Source organism: Lygodium microphyllum, unplaced genomic scaffold (genome assembly GCF_053477565.2).
Source record: "Lygodium microphyllum isolate KBCC unplaced genomic scaffold, Lygodium_microphyllum_v1.1.10 scaffold_31, whole genome shotgun sequence".
Lineage (NCBI taxonomy): Eukaryota > Viridiplantae > Streptophyta > Polypodiopsida > Schizaeales > Lygodiaceae > Lygodium > Lygodium microphyllum.
Window position 1 is genome coordinate 21,208,616 of NW_028229514.1, and position 12,123 is coordinate 21,220,738.

Below are 12,123 nucleotides of genomic sequence, written 5' to 3' on the forward strand. Positions count from 1 at the left end.
TGTTGCATGCTCTCTCCCATATTACATGTGTGCATGCATGCACTTACACATTTGCATGTGTTACCATCAATATATGTACATATGTATGTTACATGTGTATGCATGTGTGTTTATCCCCATATCTACTAATGTCACATGAGGGTGTGTGTTAATGTGTCTGGATGGTTGTGGTGTATACATAGGTCTATCTATGTGTCTCTCTCTCTCTCTCTCTCTCTCTCTCTCTCTCCCCCCCCCATGTTGCATGCTCTCTCCCATATTACATATGTGCACATGCATGCACTTACACATTTGCATGTGTTTCCATCAATATGTGTACATATTGATGTTACATGTGTATGCATGTGTATCTATCCCCATATTTACTAATGTCATAGAAGGGTGTGTGCTAATGTGTTGGGGTGGTTGTGGTGTATACATAGGTCCATCTATGTGTCTCTCTCTCTCTCTCTCTCTCTCTCTCTCTCTCTCTCTCTCTCTCTCTCTCTCCCCCCTTTGAGGCATTTATCAATACTTAAACCAATACCTCTTGGTATATCAAAATAGTAGGCCAATTACTAAGGGGACAACAATCATGACCCTAATTTCATTATAATAAAATAAGTGCTTTTTGGTGACCACATGTTATAAGTATAGATTGAAGGTTCGCCGATGTAGTTCTAAGTAAAGTTAATCAAATTTATAAATGAACAGATCATTGTAGAAATTAATCAAGTCACTTAAATCATGTTCAATAGTGGCAAAGTTTGTAAGATAATGCAACATATAAATTGGTTAAGCTGTGAAACCCTAAAAGATCATATCGATTGATTTTAACATATATAATAAATGTCATATTCAAGTTGGTTATGTTGGGCAAGTGTACAATACTTTTAAGAATGCCCTAAAAAAGTGCGAGTGGGGGTTGTAGGGCTATGCTTAGAGTGAGGCCCATTACACACCGAATGACATACGGCCATTTCACAAAAAAGGAGGTGTCCATTGGGTACGTGTCGTAGTTTCATTGGTCGCAATCTTCGCTGACGCTGGACACTCCTAGGCGGGGGATCTCCCCCATCCTGAAATCTGTCCGTGGCCATTGGGCTAAACGACAACACTTTCACATTTAATTTTTTTTCGTGGCTGACAAGTATCGAGCCTTTGCCAATCATCATGCCCTCAAGCATTCATACCACAGAGCCAGGCTTTGTCTTGTTATATTCTTGGCCACCAACTAGTGTGTAATCTAGTTGACGGACGGATTGCACATTGCCCCAGCCGTCCAGGGCAGTGTGTAACCGGCCTGAGTGTAAAGAGAGATACATGTCTCTATGCACCTACATTATTAGATAAACGGGTGCCCAAGAGAGTTAAGACTTGGAATGATCAAATTTTGTGATTGTGAGGTTTATCTCCCCAAGAGGGTTAAGATCTTGAATGATCAAAATAGTGCAAGAACTCTCATTAAAGAGGGTTAAGTTGTTAAATGATCAAGATAGTGTGAGAACTCTCATTAAAGATGCTTAGATGTATATTGAATGAATTGGCACATACAACAATATTCAAAGATACATTGATATGGCATTGCCAAAAGACAACGCCAACGAAATGGCTAATGTTTTGCTCTTGCAGCAACGAAAGAAAGCGATTGCTTTCCTTTCTTATGAGGACTTTTATCTCTTGAGGACTTCATATATGTTTCACCATAAAACCTTCAAATTGATCCTCCGTTCTTTTAACATGTCCATTGCCTGCTGGGAAAATGAAGGGGGTGATTTGTGATACAAAAGAGAGAGAGAGAGGCTTGGTAGCTGGTTTGCTTTCTGGCTCGTGTGACATCTGAAAATATGGTTGTAACTTGTGTGGTTTATAACAGAGGCATTTCTGTTTATTATGGATTGGCGGGATGCCACGATTGTAAGCTTCCCGCCAACCACATCGTTTGTTAGCTGTATGATATACAAATGCCATCTGTTCTGACTTCCACAACCGCCGCACCCGTAACTAGTCATGCCCGCATGGCCGCCCGCAGAAGCCTCCGCCTAGCCCTGCGTTACCACTGCCCCTCCCCTTCCTCCGTCAAGCTCCACTCCTCCTCTCTCGCCCCCGCCACTCTCGAGATGCTCCGCTCCCGCCGCCCCAGCAAGAAGCTTCGCAGCAGCAACAGCAGCAGGCGTAAGCTCGACTTCGATGATGCGCCCTCCCTTCGTGCGGCCTTGCGCCATTCTGAGGCGGACAAGACTGTCCTTAAATCTGCCGCTCAAGGATCTGCGGTCAACCTTCTAGCTGCAGAAGAGGCAGGGATGAAGCCAAGTTCAAAGAGGAAGGCACATGCCACCTCTCCTGTGAGCCCCAATGGCTTCTCCCACACGCCCGGTCATAGCTCCTTGACTGCAGAGGAAGATTGTGCTGATGTTGTGGAGGTTTTTAAAAGGCGTCGGTACTCCAAGCAAAAGAAAGGGCCAGAGACCTTTGCAGGATTTGCAGATAGAGAGTGCAATGTTGACCTTGATTTAACAGAGAAGGATAGAGGTGGCGGTGCCATGACGCACACATACAGTAGAGAAGTTAGCAGAGGTGAAAATTCATGCAGTTTAGACTGCCTTGCCTTGGTTCCCGTCATGGACTCAAGCTCAAGGCCTTCAGCAATGGCTGCCCTCTCTCAAGATTCAATGGTTGAGGCAGTCGACGCCCCAATCCTTTACCAGGGTCCTTTCCCTTCTTTTCTGAGGCCCTCACCAGAAGAGTGCATGGAAGTAAGAGAAAGACTATGGAGGCTGCACGGGCCCCTTGAGGAGTATGCCAAGCATAGAAGTGCTAGAATCACTGCTCCACAGGTGATGGATTTGGAATATTCTAAGCAGGTGAATTCTTCTGTCAAGGGACTGCAAATGCATCTAAAGGAAACATCGAAACAACAGGTTGCTATGGATGGTCTGCACCCTTGGGAACGGTGCACTGTACTTGACTCACTTATTGGAACCATTCTCTCTCAGAACACCACAGATACAAATTCCAGGCGGGCATTTGCCTCATTGAAACGAAGGTTCCCAACTTGGGAAGAGGTGAGACATCCCCTCTCTCCCCAGCTAACCAGTGTCCTAATGCGCTGTTATGCTGTTAGTACATAGGGCAGTCTTTTGTTGTTTGTGTTAATTTTTCCTGCCACAAGCATGGATTTTGCATCTACTATCAGAGCACTACTACAGTGCACTGAAAGATGATGGTCTAGCGGGCTACACTTCTACTTACAATTGGGAGCTTGTGGATTCAAGCCTTGTTGGTGCATTACCTGGTGGGACACCCATGTTCACATGGTGTGTTTGTGGGAAGTCTGCTGGCTCTGGTCAACTTATCACTTAATTGGTCCTCCTCCTTGGTAGGGTCACCAAGGAGTAGGGTGCCAGTGCAATCTTGCTCCACGGTTCATTGAAGCTTGGGAGCTATTCTATGTGTTGGACAAGATGCTCTGGTATCCCATGTGTTAATCTGCTGATATGCACATGAGGTTAAGATGACGGCCCTTGTTGCAGTTGAAATATCATATATGCTGTGTAATACATTATGAGGTCTACCTTGTTTTAACAAGTCCAAACACCTCATTGTTTTCAGATCATGAAATTCATGAGGATTTAAGCTGGAAGAATGCTTGACGCTGTTGGTTCTCCTTGGAATGAAGGAAGAGTCCTTGATTGGGTGACCTGATGGTATGCTGTTAAGAAATACAACAAATGGAAAATGCACGGACAATATGGCTGTTATGTCTTGATAGAGCATAATTTGTTATTCGTTGCTGATTGGTCTTTCTCATTCGATAATTATACCTCATGTATACAGTTGCTAATTTGGTAAGCTTTGGTGCTAGGCCAATCACTGCTTACTGATCTCACTTCTCATGTTGTTGAGGCTATCTTATCAGCAGTTCCCCTAACTGTCATAGTTGATTGCATTCTTGTCATTTGGCTCCAGCTATATCTTCTTTGACATGCTTGAAGTGCTTGATCTTACTGGTTGGCATTATCCTCTCCATTTGCTTGATTCCCTTGTTCACGTCTCAAAATGGCCAGTGGGCAATATATTCTCCTAGAAAGCTTGAATAGCTCTAGCAAAGCACTGGCCTTATGAGGGGTCGGTGGCAGGCTTGAGTGAGCAAAGATACTCCTAAACTGATGTATTTTTCATGTCAAACTTAGGTGCATTTTGTCATTGATGTCTCGTTGGTGTTGATTATTCAGTTAACTTGAAATTCAACATCTGCAGGAACGAAACTTGGGACTATCTGTAAACATTAGCTTTGGTTTCCCTACTATTGGCAGGCCTCTATTGTGTAGGTGTGATAGATAGTGAAGCTTTTTACCCTTTATTATGGAGGTTTTTGAAAGAACGAATTTATTGGCTTCTGTGAAGAATGAGTATTATTGGCTTATTAAGGCTAAGGGCAGTATGTATATCAATGCTTATGTGAGGTTTTGTAAGTTGGACACAATTTGTGCACCTTTGCCCTGACCAATCATCAGTTCACAGTGGATATTCTTGTCTATCTTGCTTTATAAGGGTTCACTTATTTGTGGGCAAGGACTCAAGAAGTTATAAAAACACACACAATCTCTTCAACATTGTGATACTTTGAAATGACAAGCTTCAGCATGTTTATATATGACATACTAGAGTTATGGTTGCCCATGATAGCCAATTTTTAGTTTGAACTGGAACCTCGGAGGTGCCAAATATGTTGACTTGGACGTGTATCAGGTGTGTAGATTGCACATATTCAAATCTGAATCCCTTGTTTTGGATGATCTCCTTTTCTTAAGGCAAGTATAACACCCTGATTTACTGATCTCTCTGGCTAAGAAGAGCTTTTCACAAACGTTGAAAGTGAAAACATTCCCCACCAAAGTAAAGTTATGAGAGCAAGTATGCTAAAAGATAATGTGAATCCCTTGATACAGTTTTTTGAAATGTTATTTTGTAGGACATGCACCTGCCTTCCTCACGCACAAGAACTCTTTAGTGCTGAAGCACAATTAGAGCCCCTACTTGGAGGAGCCCCAAAAACTATTTACATTGCTACACATGAAGGGGGATTGTACAAGATAGCACTTTATTGAAATTGAGGTGGGAAGGACTAGGATGAAGCTGAGGCATAGCTCGTTTCGATCAACAATGTTAGGCCTTCTCATGGATCAACAATGACGGCAACATGAGGTCTGACAACTAACCGATCCCCCAGCCACAGAACCACATTGGCTCACCTTTCACCCTCAGGCTAGCAGTGAGGATGGCTCTGGTTGCCCAATCTGAGGATCTAGTATTGACCATACTCCATTGTTGTGGAGTTTTCTGATGGCCTAGAGCTCAAGAGTAAGGAATCCTCGTCATCAAAATCTCCTCAAATTGTGTGTCCTTAGACACAGACTGCCCAACTCCTAACATCAGTAGATGCCTTGCATTGGTCAGGCTGATCTAACCCTAGGGCATGGGGACGTAGCACTTCTCCCTTAAATTGCTGTCTCAGCTGTGAAGCTGGGCTCAAATAGCCTCTGCCTCTACATTAGGGTGACCCTTTCACTCGATCCAATAATTTGGATAGGTCCTATGACGTTATTTATTAGCTTTTTGATTGAAAAGCAATTCAAATTCTTGTGGATTACACCTTGCAGTTGTCCTTGTCAATCAGTGCAGTGATCTTAGTCTTATCAATGAATGGGCAGTCCTTTGGTAATCAAATTGTTGCCTTGTAGCTTTTCCTCTAATGAACTCAATATCTAGCAGGTATCATTCTTGATCGATTTGTGTCTCAGAAACGCATGCTCTTATCAAATTTTACTTTTTGTGATTTGTCCTTTCAGTTTGTTTGTGTGTTTCTTCAGGGTGACCTTAAGAGTACCAGCCTAGATGAGTTTCTAATTTTTGAAAAGCTGTCAGACACAGTAGTGTGAATTCAGGATCTCTATCATCGTGTTACCTTTTGGCAATTGAACTTACACAGGTGCCATGCCAATCATCGAGCCAATTCATGACTCTTCAATATGGACTTGTTAGGAATAAACCTTGCCATCTTTGTCAAAGGATTAACCACGATCCGTGTTGCATCAAGGTGTAAGGTGTATACTAGTTCTAGGCAACTTATTATCAAATCCACATACATGACGTGCTAGGATTTGTAACGGGTGCAAGAGCGCATCTTGATTGTTGATTATGTTCATAATCTTGTACAAATGATTCATACATTGACAATAAAAGTTACAAGCCTACTGAGGTCAGCATTCTCTATATGCCTAGATTTTGTGCACACTCTGTCATGTTACTCATGTACTGTCTATTCTGTATGTCCACTTCACAGGGCATACCAACTTTGCCTTTCTGGATAGGTTGTTCTCCTCTGCTGGAATACATTTCTGCTCTCTCTCTCTCTCTCTCAGAGGGTTTGCCAGACATTCAGAGTTCTGGCAACTGCCACACAGCAGTTCCATCTTACTGATGTACACATGCCTTTTCTCGCCGTCTACTTATGAGGCATGCAAAACATACCCTGTGCACACTGTTGTCCCAGCTTGCCCGTTTCAATTAAGGTATCTGTCAGTCTTGCAAAGTAGTGGACATTATGTCATCGAGATTTCATGGTAAGAAGTGTCTTGAGCATACTTTAATCCCTGGATGCTCCCAACTCAACCATGTACGACTCAGTCATTTTGCAGATCATTTCTCTTTTATATAGACATCGATGGAGAAATGGAGTATCATCACGAGGTTGTTGCTTCAAGTAAAGAATCATTTCTTCTCATTGGTTTTTTACCTGCTGTATCCAGGTTTATAGTGCTAAGCCAAAGGATGTGGAGGATGCAATCAGATGTGGAGGATTGGCAGAGATCAAAGCATCACGAATCCTGAACATTTTAAATATATTACACAATGAGAAGGGTAAAATTTGTCTGGAGTATGTGCGCAACATGGAAATAGATGAAATAAAGCTGGAACTTTCTCGATTCAAGGGTGTTGGACCTAAAACGGTAATTGACAATTGCTCAATACAGAATTTAGGATTTCTTCTTCTTTGACCCCACATTTAACAGGAGGGTTTGGTTTTATTGTCGTTATTTCAGATAGCCTGTGTACTGATGTTTCATCTACAGCAAGACGAGTTTCCAGTTGATACTCATGTAAGTCCTGGCCTCCCACAAACAGAGGGTTGTCTTATGGGCCGGTTTTTAACAAGTGCTCTTCCTCATTCAAGACTTCTTTACATATGCAGGTGTTTCGTATCACCAAGGCGTTGGGTTGGGTGCCAGCCAATGCTGACAGGGAAAAGGCTTATATGCACCTGAACCATCGGATCCCTAATGAGTTGAAATTTGATCTTCACTGTCTCTTGGTGACTCATGGCAAGCGGTGTCCGAGATGTGCCAAAGGGGCACGTCCACAACAGGCAGCAGATGGGCCATGTCCTTTGGTGGGTTTTAGCCGTTCATTACAGCTTGAGACCTCGAAAATGGGCCTTCTTACTCTGTAATCTACTACGATCATGTCTTATAAAATGTGTAAGTTTGGCAATCACAAATGTGTTAAAAGGGCACCCCTTGTAGCGGCTTCAATGCCAGTCTGCAGGGTTCTGCCTTGATGCATGGACCGATCAACATGCAAGACCGTTCATCAAAAGACAAATGTATAGTTAATGGATGGTGAGGCACTAACAACCACGAGTATAGCTGCTGAATGGAAAGTTCCAACTGCTACAATGCCTAACAGCTAACAGCAAGCAGCGTTTTAGCTAAACTTTTGAGCTGCTATCACGGTTTACAGTTATAACTTTTTGGAGAGAGTACATGGGTTAAGCCAGTGATCGATGAACATAAATGAGTCAGCTTCCTCCAGTACTGCAACATCACGGTACAAGGTCCTTTTAATTGGTTTTATGAGAGAAATGGCTAGGAGAACGTACTGTCTTTCTAGAGCACAGAGTTCCTTAGACATCTGCTTTTGAAGCCAGCTTGTTGAAACTGAATCAGGAGTGAATGTCAAAATAGAAGTCGAATTCTTGTCTTAGCAAGTAAAGATTTGGTGCTTAAAAAACGTCTAAGCACAAGTGCATTACTGTTGTAGTGCTCATATGGGGAAATGCCCAAGTCTGTGAAGCTGCCAGGAAATCTTCAGCCGAAGAATTGTCAGTGAGCCTAGAATTGAAGATGTGGAAGGGTGTGGGTAATTGGGGATTGCTTCTCTCAAATTGTCAATGACAGTGGAGTTAAGAAATGCTTGTGGGTTTCATTTTAGCGGAGCTCAAGGTAAGCTTAATTTAGAGGAGATGATCAAAACTTACTTTGCTGATAACCCTCGAACATGAGGGACTGGTGGGACGCACAGTTTAATGAAACAAGAATACCAGTCTGCTGTTCTGCGCACATGATGCTCACATTAACGGCGTGCTAGCTCAAAAAAGGGCTCCCAAAAAGGTGGTTTTCCCAAAAAGTTAAAAACCATGCAACAAAAAACCAGCAAATCTCTTTAAAGCTTTGTTAGCCTGCACACAATCCCGACTTCCAAGCCTGCATCGTCCTTTGTGAGTCCTCTCTCTCTGATGCTCTCTGTTATCCTGCCACCGAGGGGAGACGATCTGTCTTTTTGTGAATCTCTCCGTCTCTCTCTCATTCTATGCTGTGGCCAGCACACCTGCAAATTCTCTGTTCAGATTTCAGAGCAATCAAAGATACCAGACTCCAGTTTAACTCAATCCAGCAGATAGACATATACCACATTCACACTCCCGCTCTCTCCTGCCCTGCTGCCACTTGCATTGCAAAATGAAATTCATTGTTTTACCTTGATGCTGCAGCTGCTGGAGGCAGAAAGTGCATCCTAATGAGCAGTATTGTCTTGGTTTTTTACTTCTTCCTTGTCCTTCTCCTAGCATGTGTTGCGCAAGCCGCAGTTGGTGCAAGGAACCACTTCCGAGATTGGTGGGTCTTCAGAATGCCAAAAGCATTTTTGACGTGCACACAACCTTGGGATAGGTGGTTATTAAAAAGCTTCCAATCATCGCTAGCTGGAGGGTGGGACTCTTCAAAGGGGTTGATAAGATGCCTGCAACCCCTGTAGCCAAAGTCTACGAGCAAGTATGGAGTGATTTGAATCCCTTGGACATGAAGGACACAGGCTTTTGAAGCACCTGTGGGTCCTTGAACTGCTTGTAGATGGAGGAAGTTTTCCAATGGCAACCATCATTTGCACCACTTGAAGCCCCCACAGACATCCCAAATTTGTGTATGTGCATCACATATGGCCTGGAGGACCACAAAATGAAAATAGTGCCTACACTAGTACTGGGTAGGAATCTTCTCAAAATTAGGCTTTCTTTCAAGCTTAATGTGGCTGCCATCCATGGCACTGCAAGCATATTGGGAAAGAGTGCTTGAAAATCAACAATAATCTCCCTGAGACGCTCACTTGATGGAACTGAGATGAAGGTTGATCTAATTTAGTAGCCAAGATCTCCACAATGTTGTAGCAGGTATTTTCTAACAATCGTCTCACCAATACTGAAGTGTTGGCTATATGGTATGTAGAATCATTGTGAGCCGATTGGAGCAATGTGCAAATCAGAGCTCTTTTTGGCCTGGTCAATGGTCATGACCTTGTCATCATTGGCCTCTGCCAGCCTACATGGGAGAATGAGGCAAAGATGTTGGAGTACTGCATAAGGCATTCTGCAACACTTCTGGAAAAGCTCATCATAGGCATTGATTTCCCGGATCCACGAATGAAAGGACTACAAAACTTCTAAGTGCAAATTTTGTAATAAGAGCTTTTATTCCATGAGACATTACAATATAGGAAGTTTTGCATGCATTAAAACGAGGATAATATGAAACTCATACTGCATGAACAGTTTCCTATCTGTTATTCTGCTGGTCTGTGGTATCCTTTCTTGGGGCTATGAGTTGGGCAAGAGCTATGATTATCCATGTGCTTCATTTTCACCCTCTTGAATGTGGTAGTATATGTCCCTACTCCGTGCTGCAGAGAAGCACCTAGCCCCTCCTGTGCATTGGCTGACTCCGGTTTCTTGCTTCTCTATCATCGAACGCTATTATTGTCACCAACCCTCACTACAGTGGAACTCAGCATTGGATCATCACTGTTGTCTCTTGCTCTAGAAGTGCGGGAATACAGCATTACAGTGTATTCACTTCAACCTCCTCTTCCGGTGCAGCATTGGTAGTTACTGTTGCTGTTGCATCATCCTCCAGTGTAGTCATCTTATCCACGGCTAGGAGCATTATTTTCGGGGCCACAAAATCCACCTCAGAAAATCCCTTATTCAAGCTGCTTACCTTTGGAATGCTGTTAAGGAGAGTAGTCATTCTGCCTAAGTACTCCTAGTGTGATGATTCTTCCCCTGTGCTTGCTTCCTTGTTTTTTCTTTATAAAAGTCCTCATATTCTCCCACTTGTTCTTGCAATGTGTTTCAGTGAAGTCAATGCTACATCTTGCGTTGACATCTCATGCATCATCAGTCCAGTGTTTGGCTTCAAAGTTTGCTATGTTCAAGGCGATCCAATTGTTCCTGTAGATGTCTAGCAAAACAGAGACGTCCAGTGGGGAGTCTTGTGACTCTTTTGCACACCTGTTGCACTTGTCACATTTGAGACTGAAATAGTGGCCAAGGAGAGTTGGAGCTCTTGATTGACTTGAGGTGGCAGTGCAAGGGATTTGCTTGATGGAGGGGTTGCGAGAGTTGGCCACATTCAAGATGGTGGTGTGGGGACCCTTGCTGGATCCGATTGGGGCAGAGGCTTCGAAGAGAGTGGCATGCATTAGGGATTGGAAGGTGTTTCCATATGGTTTTATGGATGGTGAGGAAGTGCGTGTGTTTGGGACCACTTCATCATCCATTGTCGCATCAGACAACTGAGGGTGAAGACTGAGAATTGGGCATTTGCAGAACTTGGAATGGGGAGAAGGCATGAGGGCGGAGGGAGTAGTTGTTAGTGTCCATTCTACTAGTAAACATAGCGGGCACAAACAAATTAAATGAATGAAGTATCCAAGTCACAAGTGCCATCATGAGTAATGGAGTACTTTCAAGAATATCAATAAATGCCACGAGAAAATTGAATGAACAGGACCCCTAGCAAGAACAAAATAGAAGTATACAACTGAACAGGACTGCATGAAGTTATTGCCTTAAATAGAGTTGTGATATCATATGTGCATGGACTGCACGGAGGAAAATGATTAAATAAACAGACTTGTCTATGATTAAATCGGTCTCAGTATAAACCATTTTAGGACTGCACCACATGGAGCCTGGACAGTCATTCATGTCCCAGACATTGCAAATTATTCATATGCCACTTGATAAAAGGGAGCCATCTGTCATCCACATTAACTAGCACACTTGAAATGATATCAAAAGCTAGATGCTTTGTTATTGAAAGGATTGGAGTATCATCCTGCCAAGGCAATCTATTTATAAAACTAAGAGCGACCATGGAAACTAACAAACCCACCATATATTAAAGGAGTACTGAATACGTGCCAAATAAAAAAGATACTGCCATCATACGATGTCAAGCAACTAAATCTACTCACTGCACCAAGAGTATTGTTCTTTGAGAGATGTACCTTGTGATAAAACCTAATAGTCTACCAGAAAACTCCCAACCTCTTTATAATAACTTAGGACGAAGTTTTTTATTCAGTTAACAAAATTTCACCTTGCAAATGATCACACAATACCATCCACTTTTCTCAAATTGAGATTGATTTCGCGGAAGGAAAGATACTGATGGAAGATCTTGTTGATGAATGAAAATATGCCAATGCACTGGACTGTATCAAGTGCCAACATCATTGTAGCATCTATGAAAACCATTTCAGAATTACAGAAGAAATGCAGTGAAATTGGAATCTTTAGTAAATTCATGACAATACACTATTCGAAGACCTAATACCTTCGAATTTTGTACACAACTCAATAAGTGATGAAAGACAGACTAAACAGTAAACAGGAAGATGTGATGCTGTCGATGGAATTCACAATTCATGCAGTGAAGGAGCGAGTCCAAACCCATGGGAGATGATGGTGCCAGCAGGTTTGAAATGCTCAGCTGCATTATTGAACTGCGCGGTTTGCAGGATGAT

At 42.8% G+C, this 12,123-nt stretch overlaps 1 protein-coding gene across 1 annotated transcript; it reads left to right on the forward strand.

The window, feature by feature from the left end:
• Nucleotides 1-1,899: 1,899 nt before the first annotated feature.
• Nucleotides 1,900-7,814, forward strand: LOC148009401 (uncharacterized). The gene is made up of 4 exons (XM_087673554.1): nucleotides 1,900-3,044; nucleotides 6,792-6,992; nucleotides 7,086-7,142; nucleotides 7,235-7,814. The coding sequence occupies exons 1-4, from the start codon at nucleotides 1,944-1,946 to the stop codon at nucleotides 7,490-7,492; spliced, it is 1,617 nt and encodes a 538-aa protein (XP_087529680.1). The 5' UTR covers nucleotides 1,900-1,943; the 3' UTR covers nucleotides 7,493-7,814.
• Nucleotides 7,815-12,123: the final 4,309 nt, after the last annotated feature.

Coding starts and splice junctions, on each gene's coding strand:
- LOC148009401 (XM_087673554.1), top strand. CDS start 1,944: ATGCCATCTGTTCTGACTTCCACAACCGCCGCACCCGTAACTAGTCAT. Junction 6,993..7,085: donor AGGGTGTTGGACCTAAAACG/GTAATTGACAAT, acceptor TCGTTATTTCAG/ATAGCCTGTGTACTGATGTT. Junction 7,143..7,234: donor AGTTTCCAGTTGATACTCAT/GTAAGTCCTGGC, acceptor TTACATATGCAG/GTGTTTCGTATCACCAAGGC.